This window comes from Neofelis nebulosa, chromosome 4 (genome assembly GCF_028018385.1).
Source record: "Neofelis nebulosa isolate mNeoNeb1 chromosome 4, mNeoNeb1.pri, whole genome shotgun sequence".
NCBI lineage: Eukaryota > Metazoa > Chordata > Mammalia > Carnivora > Felidae > Neofelis > Neofelis nebulosa.
The window spans coordinates 149,079,431-149,107,072 of record NC_080785.1 but is presented as its reverse complement, the minus strand read 5'-3'; the positions used below and the strand labels follow the sequence as shown (position 1 = coordinate 149,107,072).

At 48.8% G+C, this 27,642-nt stretch overlaps 2 protein-coding genes across 6 annotated transcripts; one reads left to right on the top strand and one right to left on the bottom strand.

Annotated features, from left to right (window-relative positions):
- Nucleotides 1-423: 423 nt before the first annotated feature.
- Nucleotides 424-9,285, bottom strand: BAP1 (BRCA1 associated protein 1). 2 transcript variants are annotated; one of them, XM_058726687.1, is made up of 17 exons: nucleotides 9,102-9,285; nucleotides 8,973-9,002; nucleotides 8,804-8,858; nucleotides 7,687-7,819; nucleotides 7,191-7,310; nucleotides 6,683-6,744; nucleotides 6,457-6,599; nucleotides 6,122-6,200; nucleotides 5,540-5,663; nucleotides 5,112-5,259; nucleotides 4,425-4,609; nucleotides 3,812-3,945; nucleotides 2,815-3,293; nucleotides 2,546-2,706; nucleotides 2,178-2,270; nucleotides 1,982-2,054; nucleotides 424-1,796 (listed from the first exon to the last, which is right to left on the bottom strand). In XM_058726687.1, the coding sequence occupies exons 1-17, from the start codon at nucleotides 9,136-9,138 to the stop codon at nucleotides 1,663-1,665; spliced, it is 2,190 nt and encodes a 729-aa protein (XP_058582670.1). In that variant the 5' UTR covers nucleotides 9,139-9,285; the 3' UTR covers nucleotides 424-1,662. The 2 variants fall into 2 exon arrangements, with proteins under 2 accessions (XP_058582670.1, XP_058582671.1); XM_058726688.1 differs by lacking the exon at nucleotides 7,687-7,819 and having other exon boundaries at nucleotides 9,102-9,129.
- Nucleotides 9,286-9,570: 285 nt separating this feature from the next.
- On the top strand, nucleotides 9,571-26,315 carry PHF7 (PHD finger protein 7). Of its 4 annotated transcripts, none has more exons than XM_058726696.1 (11): nucleotides 9,573-10,236; nucleotides 11,444-11,556; nucleotides 12,275-12,327; nucleotides 12,706-12,797; nucleotides 17,947-18,048; nucleotides 18,433-18,557; nucleotides 19,012-19,171; nucleotides 19,734-19,840; nucleotides 20,328-20,444; nucleotides 20,862-20,986; nucleotides 24,537-26,315. In XM_058726696.1, the coding sequence occupies exons 2-11, from the start codon at nucleotides 11,513-11,515 to the stop codon at nucleotides 24,599-24,601; spliced, it is 990 nt and encodes a 329-aa protein (XP_058582679.1). In that variant the 5' UTR covers nucleotides 9,573-10,236; nucleotides 11,444-11,512; the 3' UTR covers nucleotides 24,602-26,315. The 4 variants fall into 4 exon arrangements, with proteins under 4 accessions (XP_058582678.1, XP_058582679.1, XP_058582677.1 ...); XM_058726694.1 differs by lacking the exon at nucleotides 24,537-26,315 and adding an exon at nucleotides 21,196-21,733 and having other exon boundaries at nucleotides 9,574-9,859; XM_058726693.1 differs by lacking the exon at nucleotides 24,537-26,315 and adding an exon at nucleotides 21,196-21,733 and having other exon boundaries at nucleotides 9,575-10,236.
- Nucleotides 26,316-27,642: the final 1,327 nt, after the last annotated feature.

The window sequence follows — 27,642 nt, the reverse complement described above, 5'->3', positions numbered from 1 at the left end:
CTCAAGAGTGAATGTGCTTAGCAGTGGGAAAGTGGCAGAGGTAGCAGCTTTGACCTGCTGGGCCTGTCCAAATGCAACAAGCATAGAGCAGAGCCCTCCAAGGGGGTCCCTCCAGGGACTTGCCTCCTCAACCCAGGGCCCCAGCATCTGTTCAGGTTGCAAGGCCATCAGAACTGGATGAAAACCATGGCTCTCTCCTCCTGTAGTGTACCTTGCACACGACTCCTCAGGTTCCGCAGCCCCTACAAAGCCCCTCCTCAACTCAGGTCCTAAATCCTGGGTCTAGGGTCCCAAGAATCTAGGCCCTGAGAATGCATCCTTCTCACCTCTCTGGTCTCAGGGCCTTGGGCCCAGGTTTGGTTGGGTCCTTACTCCCACCAGTCTAGCCTATAAATCTTAGGCCAGCAACCACAGGAGACTTCATTTCTTAGGAGAGTTTTATTCATTCATTGATCCAATATTTACAGGGGCCAGAGAAGTCAGGCTGTGCTCAGCACAGAGAGGCAGCTGCTATACTGGCCAGCCATCCCTGCCCCAGTCACTATGTACAGATAAGGGGCCTGCTTAGATCACCTTCAAAGCCATCTGGCAAAGACCATGGGGCTATGTTTGGGGCCCAGCTCGAGACAGTGCTGGGCCCATTGCCCCTTGGCACTGGGCTCTCTGGAAACACTAGGCTCCGACTGGTTGTCTCAGTCCTGTTGTCCCCCACCCTGAGTGCCTTGCAGAGGCTGAGGAAGCTGGCATGGCAGGGACAGACGAGTGGGGTCAGCTTCCTAGAAGCAGCCCAGTCTCTGCTATCCCTAAGAGGAGGGAGACATGGTAATACTGAGGGGCTGGGCAGAGGCTCCTCTGAACCCCAGGCTCCAGGGACAGAGCCCATTGCCAGGGCTACAACACTGAAGGCAAAGCGGCCCAGAGCCCTGCTGCAGAAAGCAGTCTTGACAAGCCCGGCTGAAGCCAGGAAGGGAGTTTAGAGGTCAACAAACAGCTCAAACACTTCTCTCTGCTCAGGCCATGGGACCCCAGCAAGCCTCTCGCCCACCCCAGCTAGGACACCCCACTCCCAATCCAGCCCAGCAGCCGGGTTCCTGAGTTTGGAGCTCTCCCAGGGGGAAGGAAGAGTAGACCTGGCTTCCTCGCAATGACTGGGGGCTGGGGCTAGAGCAGCAGGACCCAATGCCCCCCTACCCCAGGCCTCTGGCTGTGACCCTGCAGGCATGACCCCGGCATGATGCAGGGACCTGGGCCCACCAGGATGACAACTGTCGGAAAGAACACAGTCAGGAAGCTGGCTATGTCAACACAGTGGTGGCAAGATGGGTTAGAGCCCAGAAAAATAGACGTCTCTGTAGGTAAAATATATACTCTGCTGCCGAGGCAGAAAGGCCAGGTCCTGCCACTCCACAGCCGGCTGTGGAGGAAGCTGCAGCAGCGCACTGTGCCCCAGCTCCAGCTCCTGCTTCCGGAGCACTGTGGGGCTGCCCTGCCCTGCCAGGCCCTGGGACACATTGCGGGGAATCCAGCCTACCCATTCCTGGGGTGTGAGCTCTCCGGCTGGAACTATTCAGTAATACTGGGAAGAGGGGGAGTGGGGCAGGAAAGGGGCCCTTGTGAGGGCCATGCGGCAAGAGCGGGCTGCAGAGTACAGGCCGGCAGTCCTCACTGGCGCTTGGCCTTGTAAGGGCGCGAGCGTTTCCGCCGGTCAGGTTTCCGCTGCTTGTGGAGCCGGCCGATGCTGACCCCTTGGCGCCGCCGCACTGAGATGTTCTGTTCCACCAGGTTGGCCAGCATGCCTACAAAGAGGCAGAGGCCCTTAAACAGATGGCCGGATGCCCAGCAGCCACCCTCTTAACGGGCCACGGCCTCAGGGCAAGAGCTGAGGCTCTTCGCTGCGCATCCTGAGCCCCACAGTCTGCTCAAGCCCCAAAAGAGGCCTGAGGGACATGGCCTAAGCAGGGCATGCAGTGAGTCCCCTCACCTTCCTGGGCCAGCATGGAGATGAAGGTACAGATGAACTCATCGTAGTTGTGGGTCCTTCTCTGGTCGTCAATCTGTGGGAGAGAAGGATGAAAACACTGCAGCCCATCTCCCCAGAGCAGCCAGCAGTTGACCTGGGGAAGTCACAGCTCTGGGAAGACCCCGGCAGAGGTCCAGCAGCTGGAGAGATGACCCACCTTGAACTTCTTCCTCTTCTCCACTTCCTCCTTGAGGCAGGCCTCATAGTTTGCGATCTCTGCTTCCACACACTTCAACAGTGCCAGCAGCTCCTGTCAAAACCCCGCAGTGCACTCCTGAGGGGGTGCTGGCCAGCATCAAAGCACCCCCCGCCCCCCCAACCAGGAGGCAGCTGGAGGCAAGGATGAGCAGCCAGAGTCCACAAAGCCTACCAAGGCCCCTGCCGCTTCCCAACCCAAACAGGCTTCCTGGCGCCTGGCTTCAACCTTCACACCAGAACTCCAACCAAGGCCCCAGCACCTGGGCGGCAGTGCCGCAGACCCTTCCCGCTGACAAGATTAGATGAGAAAGCCGCAGAGGGGCTCACCTTGGGTGAGTACTTCTCCCCGCTCAAGGGCTCCCCGGGCCTGGCCAACCCAGGCTTCTCTCTGCCGTCTGCAGATTCCACCACCTCCTTTTCTTCGGGGCTGCTGGAGCCCTGGCTGCCTTGGCTTGGTCTGCTGCAGGGCGAGGAACCCTTCCCACACTCTGGGAACAGAAGGCACGAGAAGACTCATCAAAGTGCAGGACACTTAGCGGTCACCTGGCCACCTCCCTCCTCTGGCCAAGTAGTCAGTGAGCCAGTCCCAGGCCCACCTGTCAGTGCCAGAGGACTCAGCACACCATCCTCAGCAAGATGCAGCAGGCCTGTGCTGATGACAGGACCCAGGTCTCGCACAGCACGATTGTAGCGGATGCAGTCAACACGCAGCAGGCTGTCATCCTCTCCAAAAAGCACCTTGGAGATGTGGGAGGTGACAGGGCTGGAGGGCCGCGTCGGGTTAGCTGAGCGAATGGGCGACCGCAGAGGCGAGTTGAAAGCACTGCCAATCTCGGAGGCTGTGTCCGTGCTCTCGTTGCTGGGGGTGGGCGAGGGCTGCGGGTGTGTAGGAACCGCCACGGCTGGGCTCGCGGCCCCGCTGCTGGTCTTGATGGACAGAGGAATTGAGAGGTCTTTCTGGGACTCTTTGAGCTTTTCGGCCAAGACATTGATGGTGTTGGGCTGCAGCACTGACAGCTGCCCGTCCCCAGAGCCGCTCAGTGGTCCTGGCTTCCCTGGCCCCTTTCGCTTGTACCTAGGGGGCCCCAAGGAGAGGTGAGCCAAGGGAAGGGGCCAGATGACCCCACCCAGCAGTGCCCAGAATGGCCCTGAACACATCCTGGCCTCCAGGGACCAGCACTGCAGCTCCTCACACTCCACAGCCATAGCCACGTGTCCTCAAAGGACACCTCTATTCCAGCTGCCTGACTGTGGCCTTTTGCCAGTGCCATGTCTTCTGACAAAGCTGCTCCCCACCCCATCTCCTCCATCCCTGCTCCATCCAATCCCTTGAGGCCTAGCCGAAAGACCACCTCCCAACAGGACATGCCTTGTTGTCTGGTTAAATGTCTTCAGCACTTCCCCAAGCCCTCCTCGAGTCTTGGGGACCTGGGACCTGGAGTCAGGCCCTGCATGCCAGCCTCCCACAGGACCCTGCACTCAGCAGGGTGCTCACTGCTGTCTGCTAAAGGGCAACCTCAGATGTGGGCTGGAACGTTCAAGAATAGGATCTGCAGCACTAAGAGTTTGAAGCCTTACAGAGCTGAGGCTGACCTGATGGCAGAGTTGGTGTTCTGCACATCGTCGTCCTCATCATCCTCGTAGTCGTCCTCATCATCCGAGTACTGCTGGGGCGGGCGGACTGGAGCTCGGCTGCGGCCCACACCTGCTGCCAGGTCTTCCTCCTCCTGGGGCAGAGAGCCAGGGCAGCCATAAGCAGGGGCCAGTTAGCCCAGCCTGGGCACAGCACTCACAACCAGAAAGAAAGCCAACACGGTTCTCCAGGTCAAGTCCACTGAACCCCGGGTGTTCCACAGCCTACTCAATTCCTGAGGAGGCTGCTGCCCACCTACACGACCTGCCTATGCAAGGCCTCTAAGACAAACAGAGCTCTCTGAAACACATACCTTTATTTTCCCAACCTAACTCATTGAGTAGTACCCAGGAACATGCCCTAAACATTCTGCCTCACTGCTGTGTGGGTGGATTGAGAGTCGGAGTTCTCTCTGCTTCTCTAAGCCCCTACGGAGGCTTCTGGGTAGCAGAGGAATTTGGCCACCTAGGCCTAGGTATAGGGTGAACACCAAGGAACCATGTGAAGAAACTGCCTGTTGCAGCCTCTCAAGAGAATCCTGGAGGGGCTCCTGCAAGGGTGCTCCCAGCTCACCTGCATGGGGGACTTGGCATAGTTGTGATTGTCCAGAAAGGCCGGCAGCCGCTGAACAATGGGAGTGGGGTTGGGAGGAACCCCGTTGAGGCTGCTCCCTGGAGGCTTCACCACCAGCTTAGGTTTGCTGGGAGGGCTGTGGCTTGGGGCCTGGGGGCATGAACCAGCCACGTCCTCCACACCATCTAAGGGGGCAAGGAGCACAGGCAGGACCTTCAGCCAGATCCTCAAGAAAACCTGTCCCCAGCCCACCGTCTCCCCAGTGTCGTGACACAGCACTGCTTCCTCCTCCCTTGCTGGAGGAGAGGGGAGCTAGTTGGTGAGATGAGAGCCCGCAAGCTCTAGGTCATGGGCCCACAGCAACACGAGAAGGACGAGATGGGAAAAGGGAGGCAGAAAGAAAAACGCCTCTTCAGAAAACCAAAAAAGGGAGTATCTATTATAGAGAAGGCTCAGGGGTTGTGGTGATGTCAGCCCTTTCAGGTGCCTTTCTTTAGGGAAGGACTGCTCTCCCTCCGTGTTCCAAAGAGAGAGGGCTGTAGGCACCGAGCTTCATGCCTCCCATAGGAACATCTGAACCACTGCCCAAGTGCCTCCACACAAAAGACTTGCTCTGCTTGGGTCTCCCAGCTCAAGCTATGATGGGGTTGCTCTGAGGTCAAAAGGAGGCCCCAAGATCACTGGTACCTGTGTGAGTGCCCTCAGAGGCTGCTGGGGCCCTGCCTGCCTCCAGCGCCAGAGGGGACTTGCTGCTGGCTGGTTTGGACTCCTCAGGCAGCTGTGGCTCTTGAGACTTGTGGGTCTGAATCAGCTCTGGCTGCGTCACCCTAATCAGCTAAGAACAGAACCCAAGCTCAGAGGAGTGAAGGCAGACCCCAGCCACTCCCTTGGACAGCAAAAGGCCTTGGCTCTACCTGTTTGCTCACAAGGAAATACAACAGACAAACACAAATCTCCTCTTAGAACCTATTCTCCCTTCTCACCCCAAGTCCCAGCTTTTCCACAAGGAAAGCAAAGGTCACTTGAAGCTCAACAGACCCACAGTAACGAGTGATCTGGGAACTAGAGACACATGCCCCAGTGCGGGGAAGAGGGATGGCATGAGGGGTACCCACCTGCTGCAGGGCCTCCAGTACTGTCTGACGGTTCACCTTTAGCACATGCAGCCTGGCCTCATACTTGATCCTGCGGTCGGGCACCACCGCCATCAGGTTGAAGCGGATGTCATGGTAGGGCTCCCTGCAGTCACAGCCGCAGCCGTGAGAGCAGCTCCCAACCCAGCTCCACCATCAGGTGGAGGCAAACAATCTGGCAGGGCTCCCTGAAGTCACAACTACAGCCAGAGGTGCAGGTCCCACCCCAACAGGCGGGCAGGAGCTAGCAATGCACACCAGGCACCTGAGCACCTGGTGCCTTCCAAGGAGCTGTGTGAGGGGCCTGTCAGGAAGTGAGCCAGGACACTGGACCACATAGGGCTCCACAAGGCCTGCCCCTCCCCAGCCTGTCCCAAAGCAGGCCATAGGCAGCCTGGGTGAGAAATTGGGCAAGGAGGTGGAAGCCCAAGATCTAAGCTTGACCTGGCCGGACTCATCATGTGGCCTTGCATGAGTCATTTGGCCTCTTTTTGCCTTCCCTTTTCTGTGGCCCTCCCGATGGGGGCACGGCTCCAGAGGGTAGGGCAAGCACAGAGCCCTTACCCTGCGGTGGCGAGGCCGATACGCTCCATGATGACCCGCCGGGCCTTGTCTGTCCACTCCTCATCCTCCCCCCAGGGCCCTAGGGAAGACCAAGATGAGGAATCAGCAGGTGGTGAGCCCTGAGTCTGGGCCGGCCAGGAGCAGAAAGGAAGATGGAGAGCAGCTGAGCCAGGGAGTCTGGGGTAGTCAGGCAGTGCAGTGCAGGGTGCCATCCAGCCAGAGACAGATGTCCTCAACACCCAGCCCCCTGCCACTGGGTCCCAACACCTGAGGACCCTAAGGCCTAGCTCCCTAGAAGGTAAGCAGAAAATGGGCCCCGAGCCCAGAGTGCCTACCATGGTCAATGGGGTAGACCTTCAGCCCATCCAGCTCAAAAAGCCGGCCTGTGATAGGCACATAGCTGACAAAGTGGAATGCCTCCATGGTCCGCACTGCACTGAGGCCATTCTGCTTCTCAGGGAGGTGGCGTGGCTCAGGCCTAGGGAAGAACACACTCAGGGCCCAGGATGAGACAACCGCTCCTCACCCCCACTCCCATCAGTTCCCACAGCTCCCACACACCTGGCATGGCTATTATGTGCTTTGGCCAACTCTGGGGCATTGCCAATCGCATATCCTTTGCTCTAGAGAGAAGAAAATAAGACGACATCAAAACAATTTCTCAGGTGGGTGGGCCTCTGGGTGGGAAGCAAAGCTCAAAAGAACAGGCCTGGAGGCATTTTTAGGAGCCTGAAGAAGCATAGATGGGATCCTGAAAGGTTAGTGTGGACAGGAAAGAACTCTGGAGCCCCAGAAAGATGGGGTTAGTCTTACACGGTAATGAGCGGACAGTGGAGAATAACATGGCCTGATAAAGACCTGACAAAGAAAGTCCCAACATAGTGTCACTTAAGGAATGTTCCTTTCTTCCTTCAGTCCTTCCTGGCAATTGGGCCTAAAATTTAAGGGTCAAATGTAATGTACGTCACTTGAAAAGGAAATGCCTCATAGTGTCAAATGCAATGTGGTAGCACTGGGAGTCAGATCTGCCCAGCAAGCTATGAGCCAGGATTGAGGCACTGCAGCTTACCTCAGGGCTGAAGCCTTTGGTGAAATCCTTCATGCGACTCAGGGTGGGACCCAGGTCCACATTGCTGCAGTTCAGGAGCACGCTCAGCAGGGCATGAGTGGCACAAGAGTTGGGGATCAGCTGTGAAACCAAGAACAGTCACTCATACAGAGTCATTCACCCCAAGCCATACTCATTACGAATGGGGACCCAGAGAGGGACAGTCATATCTGGATAACAAAACTCATCAACTTCCCTCATCTCCATCCAACATTTGTTCATTCAACTAAATACCCACCAGGTGTCTGAGGACATACAGAGTGGACTCAGACACCACGCTGCTCTAAAGATACTCCCTTTTTTAATGAATAAGAGCTCAGTACCTTCTGCCAGGGGACTTCTATAACCACCACTCCTGGTATCTGCCTATCTCCTTCTGCTTTCCCCCACTCCCATGTCCCAGGCAAAGACAATAGCAGCATCCCACCCTCCAGTTGGAACACAGAGCCGAGCAGACCTGATGGGCAAAGAACATGTTATTCACAATATCATCATCAATCACAGACGTATCATCCACCAAGGTAGAGACCTTGCGACGGGATCGGCGCTCTTCGATCCATTTGAACAGGAAGATGAATCCATACACTGGGCTGGGGAAAAGTAAGGGGCAGAGCTAGACCAGCCAAGTGGGGGAAAGCAATCAGCATTCTCTTTCTTTTCCCTCCTATTCCCATGCACCGTGTTACCACTCAGGTGCCCTTCCCGTGATCCCACCTCTACCCTGGCTTCTTCCCAACACTGCCTAAAGTGGCCCTGAGCCCTCACACCCCATGAGCCTGCTGCAGGCAGAGTCAAGCCTCAGCTTCTGGCTGTGATGCTCCAGAGGTACATCCTGTGTCCTCATGAAGTCTGTGGTTCTGGGATAAGAGATGAAAAGCTGGAGTGCATGGCCCAGGACAGGGTAGGACAGAAAGTGAAACAAGAAGACAAATTCTGATGGAGGAATTTGAACACTAATTCTCATTGTGAACCCCAAGGCCTGGGCCCCAGTGTAGTCAAGAAAGCAAAGGAACACCCATCAGTCCCTTCTTTTCTGGGAGATAAAAACAGACCTCTCCGTTCATGCATGGTAGTCCCTCCATACCTCTATTCTGTAGGACCACCAAGACAAAGGCCCTGAGTGAGGCTGGTCACCCAGAAGGGGCCTCCTCAGATGCCACACACCAACCAATCAAAACCTTTGTGAAGGGATTAAAGCCACCGCACACGGGCACGTGAAAGCAGCAATTAATAAATTACAGCAGGCACTGCGTGACCTGAATCAAGAAAAAGGGCTGCCTTCCTGCTCTAAGACCAGAAAAGGCAGCTGAACTGTACTCCAAAGGATGGTTAGATTTGTACTGGGGGGAGTGGGGGGGGGGGGGACGGACTACTACATACAGGGAAGTGCTGAAGACTGGGATAAAACAAAAATATCCACTTGTTCAGGAGGGAACCCAAAACCGAGGGGTGCTTCCATGTATGAGATTTTATAACTTGTGATTCCTATACTACCTCCCTTGAGGGTAACTCATCGCCCGGCCCTTCCCTTGCCCTCAGGATGTACGGGAAGGCCCTGGCACCAAGCCACTCACCCCTGGCATTTGCTCTGAAGGTCATAGATCTCTTCCACCTGCACCCCTTTGACACCTGCGATCAGGGAAGGAAAGAAGTCGGGAAAGGCAGCCCCTGGCTGTGGTGAGAGGGCACAGAAGTGGGTCCCTCCGCCAAAGCCCGGATCCGACGGGTAGGAGAGGCTCTTACCGAAATCTTCCACGAGGAGGGTGAAGAGGCCTGGGTGGGGCGACAAGAGGAGCGGGTTGGTGGTCAGGCAGGCGCGTTTCGGGCCCACCCGGCCTCCCCAGCCCCCGGCCCGCCCGGCACCCTCCTCACCAGGGTCGCTCTCCAGCTCCAGCCAGCCCTTATTCATCTTCCCGCGGGGCGGCCCCTCAGCGCCATGTCCAGGCCCTCCCGACACCCCGCCGCCCGCGCCGGGAGCCCCCGCCGCCCCGGGGCCCCTAGCCCCACACACAGACAACGGGCCCCGTTAGCGTCACCCGTCTGCGCCGGCGACACTACGTCACCACGGCGCGACGCTCTCCGCCCCGCCTCTGGGATTGTCTGCCGCGGGATCGATTCCTGAGGTCCTGGCGCTCGCACGGAAGGGCGGGGCGAGGGGAAAGGGCGGGGCGAGAGCCGTGCTGGGCGCGGGCAGAGCGAGAGGAAAAGGCGGGGCGAGATGAGGGGGTGGAGCGAGAGCGGGGTCGGGCGCGGACTGCGCGAGAGGAAGGGGCGGGGCGGGCGCGCGGCCGTTAGCGCGCGGCCGTTAGCGGTCCTGCTCCGGCAACGGTTGGTGTTCCGGTAGTCCCCGCGGCCGCGGTCTCCCTAGGTCGCAGTGCGCGTGACCCGGCCCCCGTTTGCGCGCTCGCCCCCTTCGCTGGCGCAGTCACCGCGCGGGGCGGCCGCCCGTGAGGTAGCTCCCACGGCTTGTGACAACGAATAAAGCTCCGGACAGCAGAGCCCTCGGCGACAGCTGGGCGGGCGGCTCCGGCCGGGAGCGGCGGCCTGTGCGCTATCGGGAGGAGCGAGCGGCGGAGGCGACCTCCGGCCCGGGCCCGCACCAGCCGCCCGGCAGGCGCGACATGAACCTGGTCTGGCATTCGCGGGATGCTCCTTGAGCCCCTTCTCTGGCTATTACCTCCGGGGGACGGTTGTGGCCACACCGACACGTATTTTCCAAATCATTGTTTATTCTTGCGGCGGCGGGGCCGAACAAGCTAATTTATTTTTAATTTTCTCAACAAGCCTTTACCCAGCATTCATCCAGTGAAACAGCTTGATAACCGTTTCAAGGGAGCATCCGCTCGGTTAGGAAGTCTCGGACTGAGCAGCTCGTGGAAGCCGGCATTTGCAAAGTCCCTCCTCAAATGCTCTGAAGATTGTTGAGTCTTCCCGTAACTATCAGTGTGCCCAGAATCCCATTCAAGGAACGTCTTGGTCCAGCGATGCAAAGCACTGACGTTTCAAGGTTTTATTTCTATTGCGAGATGGCCGGGATTTCCCCCCAACAACCCGGAGCCGCTCAGTAGCCACTAAAGTGGATCCCCTAGTGCACGCCCTCCTCCCTCCTCTTCCAGCCCGTCCAAGTGCTTTTGTTGAATAAGAAGCCCTCAGATGTCATTACTTCTGCAAGTGCAACTCATGGGTCAGAGGAGGAGATGGAACAAACACAAAGAGAGGAAGAGCAGTCTAGTCTTAGTTTTCTGAACAGCTAGTTGCCTTAGTAGTTGTATCCATGGGGAACAGTTGACAGTCCCTGCAGATGTTCACGCTCCCCCGCTGTGATCTGAGGACATGGGTGCTGGAGTGTCTGTCCCTGGATTGACCTGATTCACTCAGCTCTCCTTGGAAGAAATGCTGCCCTCCTCTCCCTTCCTTCATGGGAGTGGATTTTATGTCTTTTTCATTTGTCTCTCTTTCAGGGATTTCCCTTTCAGGGATTTCCCCTTTAACCAATGAAAACTAAATTTTCAGTCTGCTGACCTTTGTTGGGGGAGGAGTGGCAGGATGTCCTCTCCACTCTGGGACATCTTACTCTTGGCTCAGATCTAGACAAAGATTGGGAACAGACCAAACGTCAATGGCCTGCTGAGCTGGGTGAAAAGTGATGTGACTTGTCAGTGTTCTCTCTTGTCTCCCACTAGGGGGGGTTCTTGCTTCAGGCAGTCAAAATCCCAGGGGCTTTTTTTTTTTTTTTACTAGGAAAGAGCTACCTTCTCTAAGCTTTTACTGGGTAGAATTAAGGCACCTATACTTGGAGGCAAAAAGAACCTTTTTTTCCCCCTGACCACTCCCTCATGTATTTAGTAGGCACAAAGAAAAAAAAGACCCACTTAGGTCAAGCAATAATTCCAATTCTTACTCTGCTGAGTGATAGCAGTAACTCTGATCTTGGGGAAGTGCCTCTCTGTGACCTCTCTGTGCCTCAGTCTTATCTTGAAAATAGGGATAATGGTGGTACCTCCTGCATGAGAGTCTTTGTGAGTTAACACATGTAAAATGCCTAGAACAGTTCTTAACACAATTTAATATTTATTGGCTAATGCTAGCCTTGATCCTGGGTGGGTCCCTTTTATTATGTCACATGAGTTGGGAGGTGAAGTACACTATTACTTTGACCCTGTGGAATCAAGTGTAGAATTAAATTGCTGACCAAGCCCTGTTTGTATTTATAGCTGGAAGAGCCGGTATTGTCCTCATAATAGTATAGAAGAATTCAAGTTAGGAGAGAGAGGCAGCAGCGAATGAAGACTATTAAAGAAAAGAAGAAGGAACGTCAAAGACTGAGGTAGAGTAGGTGATGTAAGGGAGTTTGGGAGAAATTGTCCAAAGGCCTGTGGCATATGCTACACTTGTGTGGCCTTGAGGGCTGAGGTTGGGTAGTATGGAAGCACACACCAGTGGTCCCCTGGAAGCTGCCCAGCAACCTATGCTCCTGGGGCTGTCCCTAGTAACAAAGTGCTGGCGCTGGAGCCCTAGATTCATATCCTGGCTCTAACACTTGCTAACACTAGGTGACCTGGGACAGGTTACTTCATTTCATTATGCCTCAATTTCCTCATCTGGAAAATGTGCATAAGAGCAATGCCCATTTTTAGAACCGTCTGTAGATTCTTGCTTACTGGCAATAGTGCTTCGCAATAGGAAATTCACACTCAATTTTAGTATCATTTTTTGATGCTTTATGAGCATGGTACCACCAGAGATTCAGAGTATGTGGCAGAAGAAACAGTAAAAGAGTAAAAGGGGATTTGCTCTTGTATTCATTCAGTCTACACAGGCAGCACAGCCAACGGGAACAGAAAAGCACAATCTTACATAATTCAGATAACTTGGTACGGTTTGTGCTTTCAAAAAAATATTCAATAAAAAAAGAAACTGATGCCTTAGCCTTTTGATATTTTGGCCCTTCCTCAGACCCATGGAGGCATTTTGAGGGAAATGTCACATTGGTAGGCGACAGGATCCTCAAAGACCACCTTGTACTTCTTCCTTCTCTTGTATAGAAAATCTGCCAAGACAAGGAGGGTAACCCAAAGGAAGCCGTCTTCAGGGCCTGGTAAGAAAGACTGGAGGTTCTGTTCAACCGCATTCCGACCTCAGCAAAGGCCACCTGTGTAGGGCAACAAACTTGCTTCTCTGTCTGTCCTACTTCCCAGATTCTCTAAGATCCTGAAGAACTCAGGGTCCTTGATTTTTTAAATGTTCCAAAGTTCAAGAAACAAGTTAATTAAAGCCACTTGAGACAAAAGTATATGAAGTGTGCAGTTGTAGCCAATTCCCTAAAAAGTGGCCAAAATGTATAACTGATACCATGTAACACTTCATCCCAACCTCCATCCTTGTCAAAATGTCCTCTTCCCAATACTGGACTCCTCCTTGTATTTAGAGAGATGGTTATACTCCCAAACTGAATTCTTAACATTCTCTCTTCCAGTTTGCCGGCTATGCCTTCGAGAACCTGGGGATCCCGAAAAACTGGGGGAATTTCTTCAGAAAGACAATCTCAGCGTGCATTATTTTTGTCTTGTGAGTATAAGGTTCCTTTTCAATGTTTCATGGCATTTGCTATATAGTCTGCTCTCTGTTTTTCATCCAGCCTCAGATTTATAGCCCTGTTTGTTTTTCTTAATAGCTTTTTTTTTTTAACGTTTATTATTTATTTTTGAGAGAGAGAGAGAGCGAGCGAGAGTGAGTGGGGGAAGGTTAGAGAGAGAGAAGGAGACACAGAGTCCAAAGCAGGCACTAGGCTCCATCCAAGCTGTCAGCACAGAGCCTGATGCAGGGCTCGAACCCACAAACCATGAGATCATGACCTGAGCTGAAGTCTGATGCTTAACCAATGGAGCCACCCAAGTTCCCCAATAGTTTTTTTCTTTTTAAATTTTTTTTTTTTTAATTTATTTTTGGGACAGAGAGAGACAGAGCATGAACGGGGGAGGGGCAGAGAGAGAGGGAGACACAGAATTGGAAACAGGCTCCAGGCTCCGAGCCATCAGCCCAGAGCCTGACGCGGGGCTCGAACTCACAGACCGCGAGATCGTGACCTGGCTGAAGTCGGACGCTTAACTGACTGCGCCACCCAGGCGCCCCAAGTTTTTTTCTTTTTAAAACATAGTTTTTAGGGGCTCCTGGGTGACCCAGTTGGTTAAACTTCTGACTTCAGCTCAGGTCATGATCTTGTGGTTCTTGAGTTCAAGCCCTGCGTCGAGCTCTTGTGCTGACAGCTCAGAGCCTGGAGCCTCCTTTGGATTCTGTGTCTCCCTCTCTCTCTGCCCCTCCCCCACTTGTTCTTCTCTCTCTCTCTCTCTCAAAACTAAATATTAAAAAAAAGTTTTTTAATCCTAGTTTTGAAAAGTAATACCAGAGGTACCTGCTATAAAATCCTGGCAGTATAAAGTATGTACAATTAAACAGTACATTCTCAAACAGTATTCCCAATACTTCTCAAAACAGTATTCCCAATCTTTCCCCCTCTCCCCAGAAACACATGCTATCAACTGTCCTTCAAGCTGTTGTTTGCACTATCCTTTTTCTTAATTAGCTATAATTTGCATACTATAGAATGTACCCATTTTAAGTGTACAATTTGATGAATTTTTATAAGCTCTTATATCATGGGGATATAATGTATATCCTCATGTAAACACTGCCCCAATCAAAGTAAATATTTCCATCATTGGAAAGTTCCCTCCTGCACTCTTCTAGTCAGTCCCCTCAGAGATAATCACGTTCTGATCCATAGATTACTTTTGCCTTTTATTATACTTCATATAAATGGAATCATACAGCATTGGCACTCTTGTGTCTGGCTTCTTTTGCTCAACACAGCATTTTGGAGATTAACCCATGTCATTGCATGTACGGGTAGCTTGTACCTTTTTGTCGCCTAGTAGTATTCTGTTCTGTGAATATTTCATAATTGGCTTATTTATCCATCTGCTGATGGACATTTGAATTGTTTCCATTTGAGGCCTATTATGAATAAAGTGGCAATGACTATTCCTGTACAAGTGTTTTTGTGAACACGCATTTTCACTTCTCTTGGACAAATGCCTAGGAGTGGAATTACTGGTTGTATGCTAACTGCGTGTTTAACTTTATGTGAAGTTGCCAAATCACTTTTCAAAGAGATTGTACCAGTTTATACTCCCACTAGCAATTTCTGAGAATTCTGGTTGCACAATATTCTTGCAGTTCGTGCAGAACTTGATATGGTCGATCTTTTTCATGTTAGCCATTCTATTAGGTGTGTACTGGGATTTCATTGTAGTTTTAATTTGCATTTCTCTGTTGACTTAAGATGTTGAGCTTCTTTTGTGTGCTTACTGGCCATTCACTTATGTTGTTTTGTGAAGTATCTGAACAAATATTTTTCCTTTGTAAAAGTAGAGCTATTTTGTCTTATCAAGTTATAAGAGTTTTTAAATATATTCTGGATATAAATCCTTTTTCAGGCATGTGTATGCTTTATCACTATTTTCTCCAAGTCTGTGGCTTGCCTTTTCATTTTCTTAATGGTGTCTTTCGAAGAACAAATGTTTTTAATTTTGATGAAGTTCAGCTTATCAGTTTTTTTTTTCTTTTATGATTAGTGCTTTTTGTGTGTGTCCCAAGAAATCTTTGCCTACTCATTGAATTACCTTGGTGCGTTTGTCAAAGTCAATTAACCATGTATCTTTGGATCTGGGTGATTTATTTTATGTCATTGATCTGTGCATCATCCTTACAACAGTACTGCATTGTCTTGATTATTGTGACTTTATAATGTCTTGAACTCAAGATTTAGAAGTTCTACAGTCTTTTTAAGATTGTTTTAGCTATCAGGTCCTTTTCCATGAAAATCTATATTTAGCTTGTGAGTTTTTCCTTAAAAAATAAAAAAAGCCTGTTGGGATTGAGATTGGGGTTGCAGTGAATTTATAGGTCAGTTTGGGAAGAATTGACGAATAAGATTGAATCTTCCAATCCATGGATCTCATATATTTCCCCATTTATTTGGGCCTTGTAAATTTTGTCTCAGCAATGTTTTTTTTTAATTTATTTGTTATTTATTTTTTTATTCAGCAATGTTTTTTAGTGAAGTCTTGCACATCTTTTATTAAATGAATGCCTAAATATTTTGTGACTTTCATGCTATTATAAATAGTATTTTTAAATTTCAGTTTCAAGTTTGTTGATGGCATATATAAATGCAGCTTATTTTGTATGTTGATTTTGTATCCTGGAATTTTGTTAAATTCATTTATTTAGTAGTTTTTTTTATTTTTAAATTTTTTGGTAAATGCCTTAGGATTTCCTGTGTACACAATCATGTAGTGTGAATAAAGACAGTTCTACTTCTTCATTTTCAACCTTTAAATGTATTTATTTATTTTATTTTTTATTTTTAATTTACATTCAAGTTAGTTATCATATAGTACAACAATGATTTCAGGACTAGATTCCTTAATGCCCCTTACCCATTTAACCCATCCCCCCTCCCACACCCCCTCCAGTAACCCTCTGTTTGTTCTCCATATTTAAGAGTCTCTTATGTTTTGTCCTCCTTCCTGTTTTTATATTATTTTTGCTTCCCTTCTCTTATGTCACGTTTTGTATCTTAAAGTCCTCATATGAGTGAAGTCATGTGATATTTGTCTTTCTCTGACTAATTTCGCTTAGCATAATACCCGCTAGTTCCATCCTGATAGTTGCAAATGGCAAGATTTCATTCTTTTTGATTGTTGAGTAATACTCTAGTGTGTGTGTGTGTGTGTGTGTGTGTGTGTGTGTGTGTGTACACACATACATATACACATCTTCTTTTCCAATCTTTAAATTCTTTTCATTCTCCTTGCCCTATTATACTAGTTAGGACTTTCAATCTAGTGTTGAATAGGAATTACGTGAGTACATATCCTTGTGTTATTCCCAGCATCAGAAGACAGCATCCTATTTTTCAACATTAAAATATGATGTTAGCTGTAGGCTTTTAATCAGATTGAAGAAGTTTCCTTTTATTTCTAGTTTGCTGAGGATATCATGAATGTGTGTTGAATTTTCTCAGATGTTTTTCTTTTTTTTACATCTACTGAGATGATCATTTTTCTTCTTTCTTTTGTTAATGTGGTTTGTTACATCAATTGAATTTTTTAATGCATTTGTGGTATAAACCCTGCTTGATCATGATGTATTATCCTCTTTATATGGTACTGGATTCAATTTGCTAACATTTTGTTTCATTTTTACATCTATACTTGTGAGAAAGATTGGTTTGTGATTTTCCTCTCTTGTAAGTCCTGTGTGGTTTGGGTACCAGGTCTTGGCTAATCTCAATGCCTTTACAAGCATATACATTTTCAACATAAAAATAAACATACTATACACAGTGTTTTGTATTTTGTTTGTTTTGTTTTTTTTATCTCTTAATACTTATGAAGATCTTTCCCCATGGAACATATTGGTCTAGTTTTTTTCTTTTAATAGCTAATTGGTATTCCATGGTATGGGGGATTAAAGTATTAAACTGCTCTTAAAGGACATTTAGATTATTTCTGATCTTCCACTGTTGATTTTTCTGTTTATAGAAATAATAGGTGTTCATTGTAGAAAACATTAATAATAGGAGTATAAAAACAAATCACTCATATAGTCCTAAAGACCTGAGATAATCAGTGTTACATAGATACGTTAAGCCTAATTGGGAATATAAATCTGTAATTCAAGCATCCTCAAGTCGTCTAGCCTTGTAGGGTCACCCTTTTATAATGTCAGAATAAAATAACCTGAGCCCCCATTATATATTACATGTAATCACTGCAGCCAGTCCAGTGCCCTCCCCAGTATTTTTGGAAGATTCTTGGGGTAGGGCTGGGGTGCTGGCATTTTTCCAGTGTACATACACATACATAACAGTTTATGGGTACACGAACAGTTTATCTTCTTTTTTCTTGATTTCCCATTCTAGAATCGGCTGTGGGGGCTTTTCAGAAACAAAAAGGCTTTTAAAGTGTGTTTTTAAAGAAAAGTTCAATTCCTTCCCCTCCCCGATAGGGCAGAATGACTACAGTCAGATTTTAAAGCCCTGTTTCCCTTCCTGTAGAGAATACACTCTAAGAAGAGCATATTCTGTACCAAGGGTCAGTACAGTGGGTGGGCTAAGAGTGTGGGTTCTGTGGGCCTGGATGTGAATGTCAGCTCTGCTGCCTCCTTGCTGTGTGGCTCCAGCCGTTTCACTTACCATCCTGTGCCTCGACGGGCTCCTCTGAAAGAGGAGGACCACAATAGCATCTGTATCACAGGGTTATAGTGAACATAAAATGAGTCAGTACACAGCGTTTGTTTCCCCAAAGGGCTCAGCACACAAAAGCAATCCTCAGTAAATGAGAGGCAGTGTAGCACAAAGGTATGTAAGGGCCCAGGTTCTGGAGTCCTGTAACCTATAAAATGGGATGATGACAGTACCTACCTCTTGAGGTTGTTATGAGGATTAAATGAGTTAATATTTGAAAAGCACCTAGAGCACCCAACACATTACACAGTTAATTCTGTGTAAGCCCTTTGTCAAGTAAATTACCTGTAAATGCGTATACACTGTATATCCTGCCCAGCTCTATATACCCTGTCTTCTTCCTCACCCCATTGCACTGTTTCACTGATCATCAATGTTGACAGCCTGCTTCTACTGCTCCCCCAGATCCTATCTAGCAAGCTGCCTCAGAGAGGCCAGTCCAACAGAGGTTTCCATGGATTCTTGCCGGAAGACATCAAAAAGGAGGCAGCCCGGGCTTCTAGGAAGGTTAGAATCCCCCAGTACAGGGGCCTGGGCCTTGGGGTAGGCCTCTTCTCATACCTCTCTGATCGTCCCTGTTTCTGTTCTTTTCCCTACCTGTTAGTTTAGAAGTCAAAGGACTCCTGGATTTTCCAATTGGTCCTCCTCTTAAGTTGCGTGCTTCTCTGGGGTGTAGTACCCTAAGTGAGGAGAGGGAGCAACATCCTGGGAAAACAAATAATCTAGTGCCACTTGAAACGCAGCTTCAGGGTACCCCCAGAGCTTTCAGGTCAACCAAGGAAAGGGAATGGCTTTTGCTCCATAGAATTTCCCTTCCATAGAGTGACATGCCACAGAATGTCTGTTTGTCTTTCCTGGGGCCCTGAACACTGCCTGGGATCTCATTTGCAGATCTGCTTTGTGTGCAAGAAAAAGGGAGCTGCCATCAACTGCCAGAAGGATCAATGCGTCAGAAACTTCCATCTTCCTTGTGGCCAAGAAAGGGGTTGCCTTTCACAATTTTTTGGAGAGTACAAGTGAGTGACGAAGGGGAAATGTCGGGCTGCCCTTTCGCAAGTTGCTCTGAATTGGCCACTAAGGAAATCAGAGTCCAGTTCTCACGGGCCTGTTTTGTTCACTGGTGAATCTGTCCCCATTCAATAATGAGAAACAGTGTCTTGGCTTGGTGATTTCACAGGGGTTACTTCTTGCTTCCCATCCCCTTCTTAAATTACAAACAGCTGGGGTTCTTAGACAGCTGCTCAGAGCTAAGCGGGGCTTTCAGGAACAGAAGGCTGTGGAGATAGTCCCCAGAGTTCAGTTGGGGAACAGCTGTGAGGAGGCATGTGGGCTGTTCCTCCCCCTGCTCCCCTCCTCCCCACAAGCAAGGAGGTTTGCTGCGCAACGGCCTGGGTGGTTGCCCTTCCCAGGCCGGGCAGCTGGAAGACAGCATCAACGACGAGCCAAGTAAGTCTGTTTACTCTGCTACAGATCATTTTGTGGAAAACATCGCCCAACACAGGACATCCAGCAGGGGAAGGCAGGGGAGGAAAGCTGTGTCTTATGTTGTGAAGACTTATCCCAAGCAAGTGTTGAAAACATCCAGAGTCCATGTTGTAGTCAAACTGTCTACCACCGCAAGTGCATACAGGTGGGCCTTTCTCTGCCCTGGGGACCTCCCACATTTTCTCTAGTTCACAGCACCTTGGGAATGCTCAGGCAATCTCAGCTTCCGTGCTCCATCCTGGAGGCCTGTATGCAGGGGTGGTTCCAGGCAGTCAGAGGAAAGTCAGCCCAGTCTCTCGTCACTCGTGACTTGTAAGACCTCATTCATGATAACATTTAGACTGAACAAAATCCTTAGGATGGCTAGAGCAAATGAGTTTAACCTAGAATGAGTCAAGCAGCCTCAAAATCAGGCTTATTTCCTGAAATAGAAGGAAAAGGACCCCAAACGGGTCAGCACTGCCAAGCCCCACAGCCAGAGATGACAGCTGAGGCACTCCTGGGAGGTTTCTTGAATTGAGCTTGGTCTCTGGTCTGATACCTGGATTTGCACCCCTCACGCTAGCTTACCCATAGCTCTTCAATGGAAATCTCCAGTCAAGCTCTCTTAGCAACATCCTCTTTGTGAAATGAGGGTTGGGGTGGAGAGGAGGTGATCAAAGATGGTGTTTTTATAAACACAACGCTCTTCCATGTTTCTCTTACAGAAATATGCCCACACATCAGCAAAGCATTTCTTCAAATGTCCACAGTGTAACAATCGAGAAGAGTTTCCTCAAGAAATGCTAAGAATGGGAATTCATATTCCAGACAGGTAGTGGAAACTCTAAGGCAGGGATTGAGCCAGGGAGTGGGTTGCTAGATTTCTAGAGAGGAGGTGAGTGTGAGGGTAGTTCAGAAAATGAAGAAGCAGCCCATGCCTTTGTATATGGGAAAGAGGGAAGGAAAGGAGGGAGGGCTTTTCAGTTATAAAAAGAAAAATTGGGAGGGAATCATGGGGGTTGGGGTAGACATGTTCCTGAAAAGGGTACTTGGGTATCAGAATTCCCTGGTGGGTTGGTTCTTGAATTCCAGTGGGGAACTAAGGAACACACCCCGCCCCCCCCCCCCCCCCCCGCCCCATGTTCCACTTATCCTGCCTCAACCCTCTTCCACTGTCAGGCTGCTCAGCCCATCTTGTTTAAAATAGTCAGGCAGCCTGTTGCACTCTTTTCCTGTGCTAGCTCTAGTTCTTTCTAGTTCCTCCCAGGTTTCACCACTGATTACATGCCCCTTACTCAGTATTTCTTCTCCCACTGTAGAGATGCTGCCTGGGAACTCGAGCCAGGGGCTTTCTCGGAGTTGTACCAGCGCTACCAACATTGTGATGCCCCCATCTGTCTGTATGAACAAGGCAGAGACAGCTTTGAGGACGAAGGGTAGGGAAAGGCTCCTGGCTAGAAAGATCTCTCATTGGTGCCACCATAGAGTTAGACCTTGGCACAGTTATTAGGAGCAAGAAACTTGCTCTTGTGTGCAGACCTCAGGGTGAACTCAAGTCCCATTCTCACCAGTCCAGGATTCACTCCTGCACAAGTGGACAGGTCCCTGCAGGGCCTGCTCCTCCTTGTGCCCAGGGCAGAAACCCTCAGATCCAATTCTTTCCCAAATCCACCTTTTGAGTGTCCGTGCCTGACTGCGGGGTCCAGGACTTGGCACTCAGCCACATGTGGGTCACAGGTAAAACGTATGGTGAAAAATGCCTGGGAAGCCCTCGGCAAAGTCCTGGCCTGTAGCTAGCCTCCCGAGAGTGATAGTGTAATATTTGTCTCCACGACCCTTGGCTCTTCCTGCAGGAGATGGCGCCTCATTCTGTGTGCTACATGCGGATCCCACGGAACTCATAGAGACTGCTCTTCGCTTAGAGCCAACAGTAAGAAATGGGAGTGTGAAGAGTGTGCACCTTCTGCTGAAGCCACAGGTGGGACCAGAGGGATGGTCTGGTCTAAGAACTGGGGTGGAGGTGGGGGGACTTGTGGTGCCTGGGAAAGGGGGAGTGCTTGCCGCCAGATGGGGACTCGTGGTTGGTGCCTTTAGTTTGGGAAGGAAAGCGGCTAGGTAGGGGCTTAAGGACCTGAGCCTGAGAGGCAGAGGGTTGAGTCTTCCTCTCCCACCTTTCTTTCACCACAGACCACACACTTGAAAACTCAGGTGCCATCCCTTGCTGCAGCAGCACCTTCCACTCCGGGGGGCATTTCTGCAGAGACACCAGCCTAGAAGAGAACCCAGGCCCTTCTTGTACTGATTGGCCAGGACCTTACTTACTAGAAAAACCAGAGTCCTCTGGTGGCAGGAGGGGCCACTCCTGGCAGTCCAAGGGTGTCAAAATCACTAAGAGCGGCAAAAAATCCAAGTAACAGCTTCTGAGTAGTAGCTGCTGAGCACATTTGGGTATGAAGCTGTGCTCCTCCATCGGGTTTGGGAGAGGGGGCCCTTTGGGACTGTGAGACAAGGAAAGGGGGCCAGCAGTGAGAGTAAGAACCTAGGAAAGAGAAGTCCCAGGGGAGATGCCAACCTCAGAACATGTTAGTGGTTACGAGAGCATCTCAGCTCTTTCTGCCTCGTCCCCAGAGAGCCCTCTTCTCTTCTCCCACCCTAGTCTGGTTCTCATATGCCTCTTCTTACTTCACCCACGTTTGTTATTATGCAAATAAAGGTTTTCTCTCCATTGGTGTCTCCTCATAAATTCACTCTGGAATTTATCTAGCATTCGGAGGAATCCAGAGGGCAGAGTGAGGAAATAGAAAACTCATGCTTCTACTCTATAAAATGCGGTGGATAAATGTAGAATTCTCAGCTTAGAACATAGACATGTTGCTTTGGAGGGAAGCAGTTTGCAGGGAAATCAACTTTACAGGTGGGGGCAGAGATTTCATCGTTGCACAAATAAACACAGGCTCCCATCAGGGAGGTGAGCCCACAAAGGAGTTTACACTGGACTGAGAATGGGCCACTATTGCAAGGCTTGGGGCCCTGGGCCCCAACCAGGGCAGGGACTGCCATGCTCACACTGGGTGGAAGGACTCCGTTCACTCAGGCGGTGCGGTCGGCAGCGTACCTCCACTGAAAACCTTGCTGCCTGGTGACTCGGGCATTTCTGTCTCGGGTAAGGGAGCCGTGCCAGGACAGCCACATTAGACAAGGCAGCTAGGAATCTGGCAGAAGGTCTTGGGAGAAATTGAATGGAACCTATCTCACATTTGTTTGTTTTTAATGATTTTGTGGGATTTAGATTAGTGGGGGAAACTCAGGACCTTTGCCAGATACTCAGTTCTTAGGGTCTCACTGAGTCGTTGTCACCGATGACAGAGGATACGGTTCTCCATTCAAATGTTGCTGACCCGTGGGGACTTAACATCCTTGGTGCTTACAGTGATCACTTTCAGATTTGACCAAATTCACTTGGAATCACATGGGGTGTGGGGTGAGGTACTTGTCTTTTTACTATTATTATTATTATTTTTAACGTTTATTTATTTTTGAGACAGAGAGAGACAGACATGAACGGGGAGGGGCAGAGAGAGAGGGAGACACAGAATCGGAAGCAGGCTCCAGGCTCTGAGCCATCAGCCCAGAGCCTGACGCGGGGCTCGAACTCGCGGACCGCGAGATGGTGACCTGAGCCGAAGTTGGACGCTTAACTGATTGAGCCACCCAGGCGCCCCACTATTATTAAAGTATATAGTAAAGTAATGCAGAATTTTAAAAGCCTTAAATTGAGAAGTACTAAAAGGAGATATAATGAAAAGTCTTTTGAATTACCCTTCCCTACCCTCGTCCCATTCCCTAAAGCCAACCACCTTCCATTTTTTTAGCCATTTCTTGATTTATTAATCTTATATATTAGTGACTTCCTATTTTGTTATGTAAGGATCTAGCACCTTTAAAGCCTTCCCATTTTCATTCTCTCCATCTTTTATCATTGCATCACAATCTTTGTTACATCAACCTTCAGTATTTACGTTAGTAACCTTCTGTTTACCTATTATGACTATGTAAATGCTGTGTACTTCTGAGCCAGGCAGTACACTAGGATTATTTTTCCTCTCTTGGACATTGGTTCTTTCCTGAAATGAATTCCTATCTCTTTGTTAATTGCTCAATTTGCTATGTACCTGTGGCTAATTCTCAAATGTTCCACATGACAATTACCTCAAAATACGGTTTCCCTCATAGGCCAGACATCAGGTCACTATCAGCTGCCCTTCTTTTCTGGAAGACCTGCCTCCTCCTAGAGCTCACTGCTCACTGGGCCTACTGCACAGCTAACACCCCAGGGCTACCCACGACTGAGCCTTTTTTCTTCCTTTTCTCTCTGGTGATTTTGATGACTCAGTGTTGTGCTTCCTAGCCTGGCTTCCAAGGACACCTTGTCAGAGCTCTGCAAGAGACAGAAGAGTTTTTAAATTGTGGATTTTCATTTCAAAAATCCATTTTTTACCTATCCTAAAGACTCAATTCTTATAATTCACAACTGAAAGACACTTCCAAGATTAAGACTTTAGTTCTTAATCTAGAATTTCTGTAACTTGGGTCACCAGGCATATTCTCAAGACATCTGGGGTAGTATCTTTGAATCTACTTGTGGGGCACCTGGGTGGCTCAGTCAGTTAAGTGTCTGACTCTTGATTTTGGCTCAGGTCATGATCTCACGGTCATGAGATCGAGCCCCATGTTGGGTTCCGCGCTGGGCATGGGAGCCTGCTTAAGACCCTCTTTCTTCCTCTCCCTCTTCCTCTGCCTCTCCCCAGATCTCACTCTCTCAAAAAGTAAAAATTTAAAAAAAAATCCACTTGTATACTACTCAAGTGTGAGAGGCGCCATCTTAACTGAAAGTAGTGGGCCTCTAATAGCGCTTTCTGGGCTCCAGCTGCAGTGGATGGGAGGTAGAGCTTGTGGTGGGGGTGGGGGGTGGGGGTGCCTTTGTCACCCAGACATTCAGCTCCCTGAACATCTTATGAGTACCTAGCATGTTCTTATGGGAACAGCACACGTGCACGTGCACACACTCCCACCCATTAACTTTTTCTTCATCTCTATACCTTTACTCTCCATTTATATTAATAGCCAATACCATTCTTGTAGATTGGAAAGTCCCCAACTTTGAAATGTTCTCTTCTTCATCTGGGCCTAATCAGTCATTCTCCACTAAATAACAGGGCTGGCTTTCTTTCTTTCTTTCTTTCTTTCTTTCTTTCTTTCTTTCTTTCTTTCTTTCTTTCTTTCTTTCTTAAACAGGGCTTTTTTTCTTAAATGAACTCTTAGTTTAGGATAGTTTTAGATTTACAAAAAAAAAAAAGTGTGAAGATAGTACAGGGAGTCCCCAAATATCCCAAACCCGGTTTTCCCCGCTATTACCGTCTTAATATGGTACATAGTTACAATTAATGAACAATATATTATTATCGACTAAAACCCAAAGTTTATTTAGATTTCCTTAGTTTTTACCTAATGTCTCTTTTCTGTTCCAGGATCCCATCCAGGATACCACATTGCATTGAGTCGTCATGTCTCCCTAGGTTCCTCTTGGCTGTAACAGTTTGTCAGATTTTCCTTGTTTTTGATGACCTTGGCAGTTTTAAGGAGTACTGGTCAGGTATTTTGAGAGCCCTCGGTTTGAATTTGCCTGATGTTTTTCTCATGATTAGACCAGGATTATGCGCCTGGGAGAGGGAGAGCACACAGGTAAAGTGCTGTTGTCATCACATCATATCCAAATTACATTCTGTCAACAAGTCTTCTGCTGATGGTGACCTTGATCACCTGGTCAAGGAGTGTTTGTCAGGTTTCTCCAGTGTAAAGTTACTTCTTTTCCCCCCTTTCCAGACTGTGCCTTTTGGAAGAAAGTTACTCTGTGTAGCTCACAATTAATGAGCGGGGATTTATGCCCCCTCCCTTCTTGAGGACAGAATATCTAATTATTTGGAATTCTTCTGCATGGGATATTTACCTATTCTCTCCCATTTATTTATCCGGTCATTTGTTTATATCAGTCTAGACTTAGGGATATGTATAGTATACTCTGAGTTATAATCCAGTACTACTTGATTTATTTTGTTGCTCAAATTATTCTAGCTTTGGCCACTGGGAGTTCCTGTGTCCTTTTCACATACCACTATTATTGTGTGGGGTTTTTTTTTTTTCTGTTGTTTTTCTGAGCACTTCTTTACTTTTTGGAGCTACAAGATGCCCCAGGCTCATCTTGTATGTTTTAAATATGTGTTTTCACAAATGGTGTGTCTATTAGAAATAATTAGTGTTTTATAACTTAGGTCCTAAAACGAACAGTTCACTTGAGGAGGGTAGAAATAGATGTTACATAAAAATTCCCAAAGCACCTTCTCTATTTTCTCTAATTCTTACCTTTGTAGGAAGCATAAACTAAGGCCAGAATCCCAGAACTTCCTCCTATTTCCCTTTATCCTCAACCAACCTCTTTCTTATCAATTTGAGTGTTTTACAAACATTTGCATTCCTCACTATCCCAATTGCCAGGGCTCAGCTCTAGACCCCTGTGCCTCAGAGGACTGCAGGAAAAGCCTTCTGTCTTCATGGGTTCCTATGTCCACTTGCTTTGCTGACACATCCACTCTTTTCCCTTATGCTAATTGCCATAAAACATCTGCTAGCTCTTTACTTAGAATGGCTCTGCTGAGATTGGCATCCAAGCAAGGCCTTCCACAAATATGGCCCTACTCTTCTGCATCTTCCTGGATACCCCACCCACAGGCACTCTGCCCTGATTACCCTGGAACCCTGGCCCTGAGCATGAAGTCTGCACTCTGGAGAGCCATACATAACCTTTATCCTCAGCCTGTTGAATCCAGCCTAAGGGCCATTTCTTCACCCTTAGGCACTGCCACTGGTCTCTGTTTATACTCCTATTAGGGCTAGCATCATTCTCCACCTGATCCTACAGTTGTGGATCTATCTCTCCCACTAGATTGGAAGCCCCCTAAAGGCAGGGACCTGTCTGTCTTATTAACCTTTCTCCCCTCATGGTGTCTGACTCTGGACCCCACATTCAGAGACAGTTTGATGTCTACTGCATTCACGGAAGTGCTTATACCTTGTGTGCACAAGCCTGTTGTTTTACTGTCAAACACCAGAGGGCACTGTCAGCATATTGAGGAAGAAGGTTGTAACCCTTTAGAGCTGGAAGTTTGAAAAAGTTTGCTTCTATTCTGGGATTGTATAGGACTTAATTCTCTTCACTTGTTCTAAATACATCCATTTGTGTTTATTCATGAGATATGCTCCTACTGGATTTTGAAATTAGTATAAAAGTTATCAATGACACTTTCATCCCAGGTCAAAGACTCAGACAGGTCTGCCTTCATGATCTATCCAGACCCAAAGTGATTGTCCTAATTGCAGCTGCCCTCCTCCTACCTCCAAAAAATGACTGCCAGTCGCAAAGGACATGGGTGAAACAGTTCTGTTCTTTTGCCCCACCCTCCTTATATACCACACACACACACACACACACACACACACACTCACACTAAGTCCTCCCTCTAGTTAGTGACATCAATGGCTCTAACCTAAGGACCAGGCAGGAGGTTGCTATGAGAAATAGCAAATCCATTGGCCCTGCCCCCAGGGACCCTGTGTTAGCTCCTGTGTGCTCCCAGGCTGGAGGTGAGTTGCAGCATCTTTGGGGTCCCCAGGCATGAGAAGTCTCCCTACTAACTAAGCCAGGAGACCCCATTCCAGAGGTGTCTGAGATTTGGCAGGATCTCATGCCTTGTACATTTTTTTTTTCCAGAAATCAATGTGGCAATTGGAGGCCATAAACCAAAAAGGTGATATTTTTCAGAAAACAAAAACCCAAAACCTCGTTCTAGCTTCTCTGTGGCAAACCACCTCTAGTATGTGCAACAGCATGAGACCCATATGGAAGGAGAGAGGCCCAGGGCTCCTCCCCTTGTCTTTGGTATAAACTTGTTCCTTGACCCTACCCTGCGAGCACCTCTGATAAACAGGAAGGCATCTGCGCCATCAGTGTCCATCCCCCTCAGAGCATCTGAGACCTGTCTGGGCCATCAAAGCCATCCCCAGCCCCCAGGAGCATTGTGGAGGGGACTCCAGCCTCACCAAAAACAATTCTCCATTGTGTTCCCCCCTTGGAAATCGGGGATTTGTAAACAGGCCCTACATTTAGACTGGTCCTGCCCTGTCTTTGTGCTGGTGTGTTGTTTTTTCTTCCCTAAACAATGTCCTTTCCAGCAGGCCTAGCAGTTCACACCATTGTCTGAGACCCTTGGACTACAGGAAACAGCACCAGATTCTTATCGGCTGGGGGTGGGGGGCAGCATGAACAGATGAGGTCATGTCCATAAACCAAGCTGTTGGTCTGCCACATCATTCTTCTGTATCTTTATCTGTGAGAGCAGAGCCCCCCTTGTCCTCCTAACAGGCCAATCTGGGCTTTGAGTGTTCCAACTACTATAGTTCCCTCCATTTGATGACAGACAGGCCTCTGTTGATTCATTTTGGAGTCCTTGCCAGACCACAACTGTCCCCTTGTCCTGGTCTTCCCTCTCTGTCCAAGGGGATGCTTATGGAAGTGAAACA

Coding starts and splice junctions, on each gene's coding strand:
- PHF7 (XM_058726694.1), top strand. CDS start 11,513: ATGAAGACTATTAAAGAAAAGAAGAAGGAACGTCAAAGACTGAG. Junction 12,328..12,705: donor GAAGCCGTCTTCAGGGCCTG/GTAAGAAAGACT, acceptor TCTCTCTTCCAG/TTTGCCGGCTATGCCTTCGA. Junction 12,798..17,946: donor GCGTGCATTATTTTTGTCTT/GTGAGTATAAGG, acceptor CTGCTCCCCCAG/ATCCTATCTAGCAAGCTGCC.
- BAP1 (XM_058726687.1), bottom strand. CDS start 9,138: ATGAATAAGGGCTGGCTGGAGCTGGAGAGCGACCCTG. Junction 5,664..6,121: donor ATCGGCCTCGCCACCGCAGG/GTAAGGGCTCTG, acceptor CTGTGACTGCAG/GGAGCCCTACCATGACATCC. Junction 2,055..2,177: donor AGAAGAGGAAGAAGTTCAAG/GTGGGTCATCTC, acceptor TCTCTCCCACAG/ATTGACGACCAGAGAAGGAC.